Source organism: Chaetodon auriga, chromosome 2 (assembly GCF_051107435.1).
Source record: "Chaetodon auriga isolate fChaAug3 chromosome 2, fChaAug3.hap1, whole genome shotgun sequence".
Classification (NCBI taxonomy): domain Eukaryota; kingdom Metazoa; phylum Chordata; class Actinopteri; order Chaetodontiformes; family Chaetodontidae; genus Chaetodon; species Chaetodon auriga.
In genome coordinates, this window is record NC_135075.1 from 15,308,544 (window position 1) to 15,325,230 (window position 16,687).

Below are 16,687 nucleotides of genomic sequence, written 5' to 3' on the forward strand. Positions count from 1 at the left end.
GATGCAAGTGGTCTCAGAAAAAAAAAATCATGTAGGAAGCGCATGAAAGGAATGTAAAATTATGTACGCTCCAAATTTACACCAGTATTTGCATTTGCCTTCGTTGGCGCAAATTCCTGCGCAGGTGCAGGTGCTGCACTGCGCAAATAAGTAATATTCACATAATTATCTATCTATCTATCTATCTATCTATCTATCTATCTATCTATCTATCTATCTATCTATCTATCTATCTCATATTTACTGAAATAATTATTAAACATCAGCTGCCCTTCACGGTCCTACTTCACAAGCAGCACCTTCAGATGGAGAAATCAGGCTGCAGTGTTGAGAACTGAATGTCATTATTTCTACAGAGACAGCGATTCTTTTCAAGCTGCATTAAGAGGAAATCCACCGTTCAGACTGAAGAAAGCAGAACATACCGGAGGGACAAGTGTGGCAGTATTAGAGCTCATCAGCATGATAATGTGGAAATACACATGCTTTGAGTGTGAGCCCTTTTGATCTGGCGTGGCGATAAAACCTTATCGGCGGCGAACATCCACTTCCATTTTAGGATTTGACATTAATTCAATCCGCCCCCTTTTTTATTGCTCTTTTTCTCACAGGAGCACAGGAGAAAGAGGTCGCAGCCCGAGTCAGCTCTGAGAATCTCATTATAGGACTCCCATTGAAAGGAAGTGGTTTTACCTCAATGTTAGGATAAATAAAACTGAAATGTCACTATCTTTTGCAAAAAAAATGACAAGAAATCTATGCGTATTATTAGTGTTAATGGTCCATTAATCTTAATTAAAAGCCCAATTAATTTGGAGTATGATTGGTTATTATTATTATTATTATTATTATTATTATTATTATTATTATTATTATTATTATTATTATTATTATTATTATTTATGTATTTATTTTTTAGCAGTATTATTTTTGCTGCTCCTTTTAACACATTAAAACAATTATTTTCTGCACTAAGAGCTCGTTATATTGACACGTGCGCGCGCGCGCGTGTGTTCAGATTGAAAGAGAGAGAAAGAGAAATCCAATGCTGCTAGGATCCACTGATTATAACCCATCCCGGGGTAATTTTTCATCGGTGCTGGCTAATCTTTGTTCTTTGTGAAGATAATAAATAGCCTAATCGTTATCAGCGAGCTGCTGGAGGTGTCGGGGAGAATGGGGCTGATCGGCCCGGGAAATAGGCTCCAAAGTGCCGCGGAATAAATGGCATTTCTTATCTCTCTCTCCCAGATTATCGCCGCCTTTTCAAACTCGCACAACAAATACATCTAATGCAGGGAATGCATCATTTACTGGACCAGATCTGTGTAAATGATAGATAGATAGATAGAGAGGGGGGCTGCGTAGGAGGGGGCAGCGTGGTGTTGGCTATTATTTACAAGTTTAATGTTCTGCATGTGCAAAGTCTTTATTCGGTGTATTTAGACAGCATAAATACAGCTCGCTTTTCCATTATTTTTAGGTTATCTGCAGGAGCCATCTGAGGTTCCGGTTCTTTGTTGTGGTATCTCATTTCTTTCATGTTGGATTTTGCTGGATAAGAGTTAAACAGACGCAGCCGCTTCCACGCGGGGAGAAAAAACTGAATAATATTTTCATGTGTTGGAAATTTTGCAAATAGCAAATGCCAGTAAGCGGTATTAAGCCACGGGAATAAAACGGTTTGTTTCCAGACAGGCCATGAAAAGATTTACTGGATATTTGAAACTCACACACCAGGAGTCCTTTTGTTTGTTTGTTTGTTTGTTTGTTTGTTTGTTTGTTTTATTTTGTGTTTGTTTGTTTTTGTTTTGTTTTATCATGGTCTAGATCTTACAGTGCTTTGTTGTTTTTTCAAATAATGAAAAGAGTGAAGATGATTTGATTCAGCCTTTGTCCAAAGTCAATTAATTAGTCGTGTTATAACCCTAACTGCGCATTATGTAATTATTTCCCCCAAAACATCTATAAACCAGATTTCACTGAAGGAACTGGGAAAAGAAAACATGTAAACCTTTATTTCCAAGTTCACTTGAACAGTGGGCACACATTAGAAATAAATGTCTGACATCAGTGTTGAAAAGAAAGAAAAAAAAAAAAAACACTTTTTGCCCAAACACCAAAGCTGTAATTGCGCGCCTCACACAAAGATAAAATACAAATGAAGTCAGCGTCCTCCTCGGCACAAAGAATGAAGAGGAGCCTATATAACGTAGTGTTGAAGCATTGTGCATGAGTGTGCGGGGAGTGACCAGTGATGGCAGAAAAGGTATTTTTCCATTATATACAAACTGGATGCTTAATAACTTGGCAGCTGCAGCAGCCCTGGGTGCTGCTGATGGTCTCCAGGGTAACGCAGATAACAGCACAGTCATTTTCCATATCTTACAGTCTATTATATTCAAGGATTAGTTCTCCTTCCCGAAAAGGTCAAACATAAAGTCAAGCCAACCAGGAGTGCTCCTCCTCCTCTTCCTCCTCCTTCCCCCTACGGTGACAGAGCATTTCCCATTTTTTCATACTATCTATAGTTAAACCAGTGCGATGACCTTTGCTGACACGCTTTGATAGATGCACACCTCCCACAGCAGACGACAAACCTCCCTGAATTTGCCTTTAATATTCTGGTGAGGGCCTATATGTGTTTGTGGGAAACAGTGATTTAACCATCTCTGCACACTATAATCATACTCTCCTCTTACACTTGAGTCGTATTCATCTAAAAGCAGACTTCATTTTATTGAGCCAAACATTGTTTTCTCTTGACTCAAGAGACTAAAACAAAGATGAGATGATAAAATACCTCATCAGTGGTATGCAGGTATGTGCAGCCCTGTGATTGTTGCTGCATATCCAAAGATTTGAGAATATCTGGTGGAGCAGTCTTATAATCTGGATTCACATCAGCTAACTGGCAGAGTCAGGAGAAAGTCCTAAAAATGAGGGGCGTGTCATTCCTAACTCTCAGAGTCCCACTGTGAGTGTTTGGTCTGAGTCATTGACGAGGCATTTGAGCTGTGGAGAGAAGCCGGAGGCACCACAGAGTCACTAAAACCTGCTCGCAGTTAGTAATGATGTGAAGAATCATACAACAGTGAACTCTTGAAAGTCTATTTTGATGGCCGTGAGTTCATCAAATCAGCGCACAGACAAATCAGAACAATCCAAAAAGCAGCAGAGGTGATAGTTTGCACAACTCTGCACCGTCTGAACTCAGCTGCCTGTGACAATGACTCCTCAAAGCAAACACGTGTCCTTCACAGCCACATTTGTTTGACATTTACACACTGAAAATAATAACCAAATGACATAAATAAAGCTGATTTCACAGCCAGTGATAGATTAGAATAAATCTGGAATTACGCCATCAAAGGAGGAAGATTTGTTCAGTCGACAAACAAGCCGATGAAATTCAACTGAACTAAAAGTGTAATTCGATTGAAAGTTTCAGTTAAGTGACATTTTCATTAAATATACACTTTATTTAAAATGAAATTTGATTTAAGATTTTTGGTGTTAAAAATTGAATTGAATTTTTAGTTTGATTTAATGTAACTTTTAATGTGGCTTATTTTTTATTTAAAACTCATTTTATGTCCTAAATAATTTTCATTGATACAATTCACCTTCATTTCCATTAAATTGTTTCGATTGATTTCATGTTTCATTATTGCTTATGCATTCTTTTTCTTGGAATTTGATTTGATGAGTAAACTCATTCAGAAACATCATATCAGCAGGATCAGCTCCTCCTTCAGCCGTAGGAGCTGCTCCCAGCAGCTTTGTGGAAAGCTCTCAAAAGGAAACTCCTCGCTCTAAACTTTTATTCCTGATGCCAACAGAGGACACTTTGTGACTGTGCTGCATGTGGAATAATCAGGCGGACAGTGACACCTAGGGGAGAGGAGCTGCTCTCTTCATCCTCACACACTCCTGTGGAGGATGCAGCTGCCTCCTCACCGAATTTACCCCAAAGTGTTGATTCCAAGCAGATAATCCATCTTTGACTTATTTCATTTTACATCCTGGCACTTGATGTGACACCATGCGGACACTCGATGAGAGAAGATTTTTTTCTTTTTGCTCCAGATTCCAAACAGACATATTAAAGAAAAACCTGAATAAACGAACCACAGTCACCAGAGCTCAACTCAAATGAGAGGTTTCTGGAGATTTTGGAGCGGCGTGTTTGACAGCGCACTCATCAAAAACGAGAAGAAGAGGAACAGAATATTTTAACAACTGATTGGTTAACGACCATGTTCACGTTTCCAGTGCTGCTGCACTGATAGAAAAAATGACAACGTGGAGCAGCTGGAAGAAATTCCTCTAGTTTCCTTTTGACTCTGGGTGACTTAACTCTCACCACGCTCACTGAGTCGCTTAATGTTGGCTTCAGTTTGAATTTGTGATCCGTCTGCAGCTTCAGCAGAGGAGGCCGTGTCCATTTACTCAAGAACTCTCCTTAAGCTCATTTTCATTTCTGCTATTTATGCACATGCTTTTATACTTTCACTTAATTAGAATTTTAATGCAGGACTTTTACTAGCAACAGAGTATTTCTACGCTGTGGTGCTGATACTAAGATCTGAGCACTTGTTCCACCTGATAATTTGTAGGATTTAGTCAGAGGCAGAGAGAGAGGTCCACACTCTGGGATAAAAATACTGTGTTTACTCTTGAGGAAGGAGGGTTTACCATGATTACCATGACTGCAAAAGCTTAAATTATGCAGTATTTGGACATTCTTCCAAACTGGACTGGTACAGTACACTCTCCTGTTACAGCTGCTTCACTCACATCTCACTGAAAGTTTAAAAGACTCATTGGCTGTCTCTCTGGTGTCTTTTTAATGTCCCTGCTCAATCTCTTATTTCACTGTGTGAGAGGAATCTTTACTAAGTCATTAGAGGTCAGGGGTTCACGACTTCACTTCCTGCCCAGAGAGCAGCAGGAAGTGAAAGTTTACAACACCTTGTCACTAACAACCTGTCAATCAAACTCTGCTTCACTGGAGCTGTCCGGGGAGTTGCAGAATTCAAAACACCTTTTTTTTCCCTCAACCTGTGAGCGTTCATCAATCTCAGACATTGTACCTTTGTTTTGTCTTCATGTGACTCCGTGTCCTGTGAGAGTGTGTGTGTGTGTGTGTGTGTGTGTGTGTGTGTGTGTGTGTGTGTGTGTGTGTGTGTGCCGGTGAGCAAGTGTACATGTTCAAATGCACGTTATAAGAATACTGGTTAGGAAATATGTGCTAACTGGCCAGAGAACTTTTTAAGCTGCATGTAGTGACTTGAATTCTCATGTTTTTCCTGAAGTATGACGTGAAATGGTTAAACTTTTAGATGATTTTTATTATTTAGTATTTAGTATTTGCAGAGTTTACATCCTTTTCAAAGGCCTCCTGAAAGTTGTATTACACTTCCCAGATAATACTTGATCATTACTGTGCAACATTTTATGCACATGTGCATTTTGGTGTTATATATAGACTTAAATGTAACATCTTTGGCTTAAACAGTAATGCACTAACAAAGACCACAGTATTTGAACAGTATAAAGGGTCACGAAGAGGGTTCGTGAATGATGGGATTGGGGATGTGTTTGATGGGATCATAAGGGGTCGTAGAGAGGGCGAAAAGGGGGTCGATTGTGTGGGGGTGAACAGGGCCAAGTGGAGTCGTGGAGTGTGTGGGAACCCATGAGTAGAGGGTGGCATCTCTATGAGCTTTACAGGTGGCATGAGAGGAAAAGCCAGGGGATCGCTGATGTCAATAGGATTCACTGTCCAGAGACCATGAATGTTTGTACCAAATTTCATGGAAATCCATCCGATGACCGACAAACTGACTGGCTGACTGACACATGTCCATGTTAGCATGGTGAAAATGAGATGAAAATGAGCTCAGACTGACCAGTGATGTCTCTTGTTTTTCCTCATGTTCCCTCTCAGTCAGACAGACTCTGTGTGTGTGCGTGACAGCGATGACGTTGACCTCCAGCTGAAGGAAAATGACGCATCCACACCTTCAAAGACGTCATTGCAGCACATAAGAGCATCTGTGTGCTTTATAATGCCTGAAGGTCGAGTTTCTGCAGAATGAGTGTTTGCAGTTTCAGCACAATGAGTGTGTGTGTGTGTGTGTGTGTGTGTGTGTGTGTGTGTGTGTGTGTGCGTGCGTGTGCGTGTGCGCCTGTGTGCATTGTTTCATGTTTTTGTGTGCACCTCTCTTTTCGTTCTGATGTGTGTGTCTGATCCTCCTGTGAAGAAACGTCTGCTGCTTTGCTTAAGCTGATTCTCCAGAGCTAACCCTGCCTGTCACACACACTTGACACACACACACATGCACACACACAGCAGATAAACAAGATCTGATCCATCTCAACCACTCCTCTGTGTTCTTCAGTCTGTTTTACAGTCACATTGTGTGTACTCAACCATCCTTGACTCGGGTTAAGGGGAGAGTTAAGCCAGTGGTTATGGTTAGAGTACGTCTCCAGGAAATGAATGTTTGTCTATGTAATGTCCCCAAAAGTGATGGAAATATGATTGTGTGCATGTATGTGTGTGCGTGTGTGTGCATGCATGTGTGTGCATGTGTGTTTTGTCGCTTTGCCACAACTTTCTGCAGGTGCAAGAGAGAAAGCGACAGAGACAAGAAGAGAAACACAGCTGACCATTAAGCTGCTTTACCACATCCTTCATACTGTACTTCACTTCTTCCCCAGCACACACACACACACACACACACACACACACACACACACAGTTCATGTTTCATAATTTTTGACAGGCACAGCCTGCATGTCTGTTGCTTTATTAATTGTCAAACGTCCTCGTGGTGTTTCAGATGGATTATGATGAGCTGCTTCTGACCTGCCGGTGGTTTCCTTCCACGTGTGTTTGTGTCAGTCTGCATTATCAGATTAGATAACCCTTTGATTTCAGAAATAGAGTCTGCCTGATCAGCATTCTCAATCTCTTCACCTTTCCTCTTGCTACAGTATTTTCTCCAGTTTGGAGGATTATAATGGAGACAGTCAACACCAGAGACTGTGATGCAAAAGGGGATTAAAGAGGGAAGCTGCTGTGCAGCATTATCACCACATAATGTCATTGGCATGAAGGTTTGAATCAGTATTTCTGGAAACAAACACATCTGTTTGTTTTTTTTTACTTTAATTGGCCACAAAATTATTTTGAGTAGTCACAAATTCACTTTGCAAGTCAGCCCCTCACAGTGAAGAAAAGATTGACTTAAACCTACAATAACTGAGAGTTTGACAACTTGGGGGCAGCAGAAACAAGCTGTGAACACGACACTGATCAATCTTTTAAGTTGATGTGTTGAACTTAGCAAGCAGTTGGCTCTCAGCCGACATGGAGCAACATTAGCATTCATTTCAAGTCTTGTTTGTATCCACCTGATGGATGTTGGTCCAATATTCAGTCTCTTTTAGCTTTGTTTTTGGTCTCCACCAACTCCTGAGTGAAGTACCTGACTCATATGTGTCGGACAGCTAAACACAGAGCTGAAAGATGCTATAACATGGCGCTGAGAGGAGCTGCAGTCAGATGATGATTATCTGTCATTGTATCACAATGAGCAACTCCTTTTTCAGACAAGTAGATGATGACTTTGATGACTGCACACAGCTTCAGTGTTCACCTAAAGGAAAAGCTGTGAGACAAGCCGACTGGAATAAAGACACTGGAAAATTACATTTTACGTGACCTGTGCTTGCCGTGCTGTCATTCACTGTCATGGGTGAGTGCGTCCAACACACCAGTCTCATTATTTTATTTTCATTGACTTCTCATCAGTCCGGTATCAATGCACTGATCAGTCAAATAATCCAGCTCTGTCTCTGCAGTGTCACAGGAGTGTGACAGCCACCATTAAAGTTAACGTATCAGCATCGAGCCACCAACAAGCCGATGCTGCACATGCTGACTGTTAATCACACAGATGTTTTAGTTCTTTTAAGTGTTTGTCTGTGTTACATTTTTTTCAGTTCACAGACACAGCATAGCCTCCAGTGTCTATTTCCCCCCCTTGAGAAACCTTTTTGCCTCCACTTTCATGTGCAGATCTAGAAATGACATGAGATGGAGTGAGGCCTGCCACATGGCGCCCTCTGTGTCCTCCCCTCCCTCCTCTCCCCTCCTCACCCCAGCTCCTCACCACATCAGGATACACTTGTTCTAGTGAATTCCGGTTTCAAACGGAACGCTGCCTTTCTCTGGTTTTCTGCAGGACCAGTATTAAAAGCAGGCACATGCTGTCTCTCAGTGGCCCTGTGGTCAGGGAGGGGGAGCCTCTAACGGCCTGTTATACTCACACACCTTTGAAACCTCACCCGCTCCTGCTTCCTCCCCCTGAGCCTTTCTATCCTCCTCACCCTTGACAGCAAACATGCACACCCTTATCACCATGAGAGCAGATTTAAGAATGAGAAGTTGCTTCCACTGCAGGCCACAAAGTTAGTCTCCTCTTCCCGCCTCTTTCACGCTCTCTCCACGTCGCTGATTCTTTTTCTGCAGCAGACACACTGATGTTGAGCCTGCAACATCATTAATGTACATATTGCACATTAAAACTGTGTCATGAAGTTATAAACAAACTTTTTCTCAGGCTTTTGTCACTGTTGTCTGGTTTTGTCCTTTGACCTCCAGTCACAGTTATGGTGCCCCTAGTGTTGAGAAAGATGTAATGCTAAGAGGTTTATTTGGGTTTTGAGTTGAACCTCAAACCAAAACAATTGTATTTGAACTTTTTGTAAGTCAAAGCTCTCTTGTTTTTGCAGCAGCTCTGCAGCACTTATCAGTCTGAGACATCAAACCCCCTGATTTTTACTGCAATATAGGTAGAGCTTTAATACATTCGTCAGCAGTTTTCTCTTAAACACATTGTGTTTGACTGAGTTATTTTTTAGGACTGTTTTCATATAGAGCACAATATGTATTGTTCTTTACTTTGCATACACAGAACATCTCTGCCTCTGTGTGCCTGTGACCGAGTTACAGTTTCTCATGTGAAAGTGCAGAAGACACAGAAGGAAAATCATTTTCCAGATTTTTTCTTCGCTAAGCAACATTGCCACCTGCTGTTAAACATTGACATACTTACACAGCCACAGTGTGAAAGGAGTCAAAATGAGAGCTGATGGGCTTCAAATAGTCGATATGTAAGAGCTGATCATATTCTTGCTTGATATGAAATAGCTGATTGCCTTTCTTGATCCATACAGGCTCTTTCTGTTACTGAACTAAATCAGAGGAAGGACTTGAACTTAATAATTACTGAAGTGAAAATGTTAAGTATGCAGTGAAGTCAGATGTGACATTGTCACTAAAGTGAGACTGATTGCTTGATGATCTATAAAGCTTATCGTCTTTAAAGTCGGGACGGGTATCGCCTGAATAAATAGATGATTTGACCAAGAAATGTGACCATTTGGGGATTTGATCACGTTATCTCTTACGTTTCTGTGACCATCATGACATCAGCTCATGCATCAAATGATAGCCGAGCTGTGTGGAAGGTGCTTTCAGTGAACTCTAGAAGGGTCAGGCAGGAGGTATAAAGATGAATTAGGCTTCTGTTTTCAATCTGATGTGGCACACAGTTATGAATGACACTCACAGGTCACAGGGGAACTTCCCTCAGAGGAGTGCAGTGTTTCTCAGAGGGATGTGCTGGCTAACCGCTGCCCAGGCTGGGCTTCCGGCCCTGGGGCAGCAGAGCCTGCCGGTACCCCTCACACCCTGCAGCACCACCACTATCACCCCACTCCAGACACTGTGCCAGGATACTGTGGTGACACAACCGTGGGCCTCTGTTCCTCCCTTGTCAACAAGACTGATGGATGCAAAGAGGAGGAGAGGAGAAAGACAGAGGACACGATATTTAAATTTGCTGCAGCTCAGAATACTAAGAATGGAATTTTTGATGTCATTTGGGAGGGGATTATTTGAGAATAAGAGACAGAATGAGAGAAAAAATGAAGATCTAAATGAGTAGAAAATGACAAAGAGTCCTTACTAGTGATTTATTTTAATATCAGAAATGAATTATCTCTTTCTTGGGTATTGAGATGCATTTAAGATGTTCATCATTATCCAGAAACAGAAACTTTATCCAGTATGTTCAGTGTTCTCAGTGTTCAGTGTGTCTAAATAGACCCAGTGCAGATTTTACCAGTTATCTTCATCTGAAGGAAAGATTTCCTCAGACTCTCCAACATGACCATGAGCCACCAGGGGGCAGAATATGGAGCCTTTTAGCTTTCAACCTTGTTCACTCCGGTATTACAACACACACACACACACACACACACACACACACACACACACACACAGGCAGAGAGAGAATCAAATGAGAAAGCTGATATGGATAATAGCTTATATGGGTGCTTGGTCTTGATTACTTATGGTTAACTGTCTGCTGTGTGTGTGTGTGTGTAAGCATATGCATAAGACAGAGACGAGGGGAAAAGAAGCTTGTGGCTGAATAACAATAATTAAGGCGGCACGATCAAACTGCCTTTAATGGAAGCTATTTTATTTCTTATGTGCACTTGTTTTAATGAAGTCAAGCACATCATGCGCCTCCCTATCTGCTGAGAGAACCTCTAAGTCACCTGTGTGTGTGCGCGTTTGTGCGTGATACAGGCTTGTCCCAGAGTGTGTATAAGTAGTGTATGTGAAATACCGTGGCTGGTCCAGAGTCTGCCCGCGGTGTGTCCGTGTGTTCACCCCCCTCACTAGTTAATATTAGACACACTGCTTGTTGAAGAGACTGACAGCTCATTGTGAACGCTGCTAAAATAGATGCAGGCCATTTACACACACAGTGAGACACACACTTACTGACCATCCACACACACACAGACAAGCATCACACTTGCACGGCCAAACTCAGCACTTACACACCAACTCTAAACTCCCAGAAAAGTCTTTGTGAAGCAGAGCCAGAGAGGGCGCCGCCCGCCTGACGCCAGCTCCAAAGAGCAGGTGAGGCTGAGTGTGTGTTTCTGTGTTTGACTTGATGGTAGTGGGCGGAGGGTGGTTTGGTGGTATGAAGACACCCAACGGTCAGCATCAGTGTGTCAGGCTTAGACCTGGGAAAAGTATGACCAAGGGAAGGTGAGAAAAATGGTTTGTCCAAAAACTGGACCTCTGTCTGGTTAGTGTCAAACTGTGAGCTTTGGCTTTGGCTCTATATTAATACAGTTGCAGGCCTGTGGGTTGAAATGGGGTTTAAAAAGTCCCCAGAAGCTCTCTGTCACATGAACGATGTGATCAGGCAGTCTGAATTTGAGTTGCGTATCATCCAACTGTTAGAGCCCCCTGCATGGTCATGATGACCTCCAGACATTTTCTCTCTTTACATTATCTGACCTAAAATATGCAGGAGCTGCTGCAGACAGCTTGTATGTCGATAGCTTAGGCAGAGGAGACACATACAAACTCTAATGATCAATCCATGCATTCTTGTAGGATCACTTTTATGAACAGTTTAATTAAAATAGCACAGAATGTTATTTTTAATGTACAATTTATTACAACAACTTCTACAAGCAGATTTCAATATTTCTTTGTTTCTCTGTCATTGAGTATCAGTACAAATGTTGTTTAGAGAGAAAAACCCTTTAAACAAACAGAAGAATGGTGTAATACAGAGCGCTAATGAATGTGAAGACCAGGGCTGCCCAAAGGTTCAACTAGGCCCACCAGACATTTCCAGTAAAATCAGTGAAAAAATAATTTTTAAATATTTTTCTGTGAGGTAAAAATGCTCTTTAAATTTTTAGGATCCCTATTTATTAATTATTTTTCGTAATCTGAGCACAATGAGCAGAGTGACACTTTGGACAGGAAGTCAGTCAGTCATCTTTACAATACAATACAATAGGTGTTTGCCTTTGGCCCAGGGCCCACCATTAAGCTTGGGCACCCCTGGTTTAGACATTATTTTTGTTTATGTATTTCTTTAATCTATTAGCTGCCATCTGCATGTAACTGATAAGTGGCATTAAAGCTGCTCTAAACAGGGTGACATCCACACAGAAAACCAAAACTGGTTGATGTGATTATTGTCATACTTGTTATCATTATCTTTAGGATGTTCCTACAAAGTTCCTGGGTCTTGTCTTCATTTCCACCCTCTTGAAGGAGTAGCGTTCTCCAGTTCGTCCATCTGTCAGGATGTACCATGTCCCCCAGTAGATACCGTTGGTCACCCCACTGTAGCGCCCACGGTAATACCGTCCATTCAGGTTAGCTGCCAGGCAGGCATCAAACCACCAGCCTGCACCGTAGTACTGACCACAGTTTCCTGCTGCATAACGGTCGTGGTCTCGGTCAGCAGTGCTGAAGGATCTGCCATCGTGATTGTATCGTTTGCTGTAGCTCAATGCGTTGCCTGCATCGCCAGAGTACTCCCGCGCTGTTAGACGATACCTGGAAGAAAGACAAAAAACATGGGACCCATTTGTTTTGAGGGTTGTGTGTCGCATCCAAGTCTTTATGCAAGTACTAGAGAAGCAAGTGAATACACAGCACCCACAGCCATGCCTGAACTGACCCTAGTACTGCAGCCAGACCAGTTAAAGGTCAGAGCTGAAGTGCCTGTGTGATGTGTGATCTTTAGAAGAAAGAGCTTTGGTTGCTCAGCGGATACTAAAAATGTTGACACTTGGTTTCACACTACTATATGAATGCAGCAGAAAAGCTTGAGGGTTGTAGAGTGTATCCTCAAAATGAAACTTCCAGACACAAAACTGATTTTACAATTTTCTGCTGCTTTTAAAGCCCCAGAAAACATTTTATAATCCGTTCGTTAGGATGAGGGACCCCACGAGAACACAATGTTTTAGAACTGAATACCACCCACTTCTGTTTGAAGTGGGTGGTATTCAGCTGGAAAATGTGATGTCACATACTTCCATGCACCAATCAGAGTTAAGCAACACGTGAATCGAATGTAATGACGCTTGTCGTGTTGTTCGCTCATGTTAGGATCAAACTACAACCACTCGGTCCTAGTAAAGCAAACTCTGTGTTTTAACAAATGATAACCAAGACATTTCTTTCTAAACTTTGATTTTTGCCTATTTTAATCATGTCTGCTCTAGAGAAAGATATTTAATACTTAAAGACATGTTTTCAGGGACGTTTAGATATTAGACAGTTGTTGCAGAAAGAGTGTGTTTGGGCTCCTGCAGAAAGTTTCACCTCTGTGCCTCTGAGGCCACTTTGAAGTTGTTGTAGGTAGCGTGGCGTCTCTGCTGGTGCCAGTCCTCCAGTTCGATGCGAAGTTGGTGTTGGCCAGTGGAGGTGAGGGCGTGCAGTGCTGCGTTCCCCAGCCAGTGCTCTCCCTGCAGACTGCCAAAGCCCTCCCGGTATTCCTGCCATGTCCTGTTGAAGTCCAGTGAGCCGTCCTGCCGAATCTGGATCACCGTCCACCCACCGCCTGCCGTCTCCATGTCACATTTAGCCTGAGCCAAAACAAAGACTTTGATATTATAAAGCCTAGATTTTAGTGATCCACAGATAGCATAGACACCTCTAAAACAAGACGAGTAGGGCAGGGGGCAGACCGTGTGTTTTATGAGTGTGGTGAATCTGAAATACCTCCAATGCCGGTCTGTGCAGATCAGGCTGGACAGTGTAGATTCCATTCTCTTTGATCCCGAGCTTGTAAATCTCTGCACAGTCCTGCGGATGTAACCTCTCCAAGGGGGCAACTGAGAACCACACGCAGTATGTTATTCTTCAATTTTACACTAATCAACGGCAATTGTACCATGTGATGGCCCTCAGCGGCCTTACCTGTGGGTGGATATTGGGTGATGCTCTTCAGGAACAGCAGCAGGTCTTTCTCCCCCTCTCTTCCCACAGCTGCACTCTCTGTCAACCCCGGCAAAGATTAACTTGTCAATAAGACACATCGCACTGACGCTTCGTCTTTATGTACTACACAGAGGGGTTCCAGTTTGTACGATGAGTCTTTAAAGCTTCAGATTGTGAGCCATACAGTGTGTGTGTGTGTGTGTGTGTGTGTGTGTGTGTGTGTGCATGTACACATGTACACAGTTTTTCTCATCCTTCTCAGTGCAGTTAAATTCCTATGCACTCACCTATGACCGACACTTAGCAGGCCTCATTGAGGTTCTGTTTACTATGTGTGGGGGAGTGACTGCGCTGGCATGTGTGTGTGTCTGTGTTTGTGTGTGAGTGTGTGTGTGTGTGTTTGTGTGTGTGTGTGTGTGAATTTGCCTGTGTGTTGCAGGGGGATATAAATGTGTACCACTCACCCAGTCTTTTGGCCATCGCCCCAAGGGCCTGGCTGTGACAGTGGAGGTCACACTCTGTCAGTACAGCTGCCATTAGTGCCAGGATGGCCCCTAGAGAGTCGCTGTCCTGGCCCCCGTGACTCCTGGGGCCCCCTGTTTCCTGGAGAGAGCGCATGCAGCGCTGCAGCTGAACTAGACGCTCTTTGACACCTCCAGTCTGCAAAGACAGCGCTCGCAGGTATTTCTTGATAAGACATTGTGTCACACATTAAGTCAGCAATCCTCAGTGAGTGAAGCCTGCCAAACCCTCTTTATTCTTCAAGGGAAATTCATATTCTTAAATGCTGTTGAATGAAATTGTGCTAAAGTAAATGAAGCCCTGCGTGTGCAAGTCATGCATCCTTCAGTTTGGAAGATGACATCTCAAATGCTAATCCACAAGCAAAACTCCCAGCTCAGTGGCATGTTTTGTGCCCCGCTCAATCTGTCTCTTACACTTACATCAGCCACTGTGATCATGTCCCTCACACACCTGTTGCTGCATGAGCTCAGCACAGCCATATGATGAGGACATTTTTAAAGCAGACCTAATTTTATCCCTTCTTTGATTGTCATTGCTCCATGGCTGTTAGGTGGTGCCAAGTTTAGTGTGCCGACTGTCCCGTGAGGACGGACCTGCTGGCCTCTGCCTGACAGTACTGCTCAGGCTCCCAGGCACATGTGTATGAATAGACAGGAAGTCAGCTCCACTTGGCTATCACTCTTTATGAGCCATGGCTTAGAAATGTCTGATTAAAAGATGCATTATCTGTTTTTTCATAGAGTAAACTTTTAGGATTTCAGCAGACGTACAGCACATGACATTCCACTACACTCCAGGTAATGTCACTTACCTTAGGCTGGGGGATATCGTGCCTGTGCTCCACCCTCCGAGGAACACTGGAGATGGCTGGAAGCGAGACCCCCATCCTGCAAGCTGTTGTCCCAGTTTGACCTTCACAGGCCCCAGTACCCACTCCTGCTGCCGTGCCAGGCTGGATGGGTGCTGCCACCAGACTGTCCCTGCAGGGAGGGTGTGTGCAGGCTGGAGATGCATCTGAGGACAGCAGTGCTCCCACATACAGTGACAGCAGATGGAGCAAACCAAGAGAACCGAATGGAATCATGGGAAAATGCAGAAATGAAAGCTTGTCCTGACCTTTGTCTTAAATTGTTGATCAGTCGTCCACCTTTTTATCCAGGACAAAAGTCTCCGTCCTCAGAGTCAGTACTTCTTGGTCCTTTTGTTGTTGATGATCCTCAGTAAATTTCCACTTTCCTTTATATCTCAATAACTGCCTATTCAGGTGGAAAGTGTTAGCTCACCTGTCCTTTTTTGTTTGGATTTTTCTGTTGTTGTCCTTGTCTTTCTTGTTGTCTACTCATTGGGCTTCTTTCATCCTCTTCCTCTTTCTTTTCCCCCCTCAGTTCATCTCTTGCCCGGTCCTCCTCTTTCTCCTGCTGTCTCTCTGCTTTGGCTCAGATTCCTAGATAACTGCGGCACTCTTTGCTGTCTGACACGGACTAATGCACCCACCCCCTGATGCACACACACACACACCGACACGCACACACACACACACACACACACACACACACACACACACACACACACACACACACACACAATCTGTCCATCTCCTTAACTCATCTCATTCTCTCTCTCTTAGACTCCCACACAGCCACACACAGAGGTGCATGTTTACACACACACACACACACACACACACACACATACACCCACGACGTGGATACAACTCGTATTCTGTCTTGAACACATGTGCAATATAACATTATGCAAGTGTACAACAGTCTTTCACAGATTAATTGTCCTTTTTTGATGTTGTGGATGAGCTCTAACCCTGCCTCTGTGATCATAACTGTCTCACATGCTGTAAGTTCATGCTAGAATATATTTTTGTTCCTCTCAAGAACCCTGTACTCATTCTGAAAAGACGTTAACCTCCCCTTACCCTTACCCATCAATGTGCATACACGGCAATGTTTGTAGAGATGAAAATGCAGCAGATGCTCAAAGTATGTGGCTCCTTTCCTCCCATGCACCAGTCGGTCACTTGCGTCTCTTTGTGTTGCAGTGTTTGTGTTGACAAACTGAGTTCCAAAGAAGCCATAAAGACTCTACATTCAATAGGTGCTGGAAGGCAGGAATTCCACTATAAACACCAGTCATCAGGATCCTGCAGCGCCACACTCCCACTAACAAGGAGCACAAACACACAGAAGGAGACACACTTCTACATGAACAAGAAGCAGGATGAAAAGCAAATTGAGTTCTCTGTGAGGCTCAGTCAGGAAAAATCACCTCATCATGTGAAGCCATGAGCCA

General features: G+C 43.1%; 1 protein-coding gene across 1 annotated transcript; it reads right to left on the reverse strand.

The window, feature by feature from the left end:
- Positions 1-11,879: 11,879 nt before the first annotated feature.
- Positions 11,880-16,033, reverse strand: LOC143327598 (fibroleukin). The gene is made up of 6 exons (XM_076742045.1): positions 15,195-16,033; positions 14,323-14,518; positions 13,838-13,915; positions 13,640-13,752; positions 13,241-13,503; positions 11,880-12,466 (listed from the first exon to the last, which is right to left on the reverse strand). The coding sequence occupies exons 1-6, from the start codon at positions 15,465-15,467 to the stop codon at positions 12,124-12,126; spliced, it is 1,266 nt and encodes a 421-aa protein (XP_076598160.1). The 5' UTR covers positions 15,468-16,033; the 3' UTR covers positions 11,880-12,123.
- Positions 16,034-16,687: the final 654 nt, after the last annotated feature.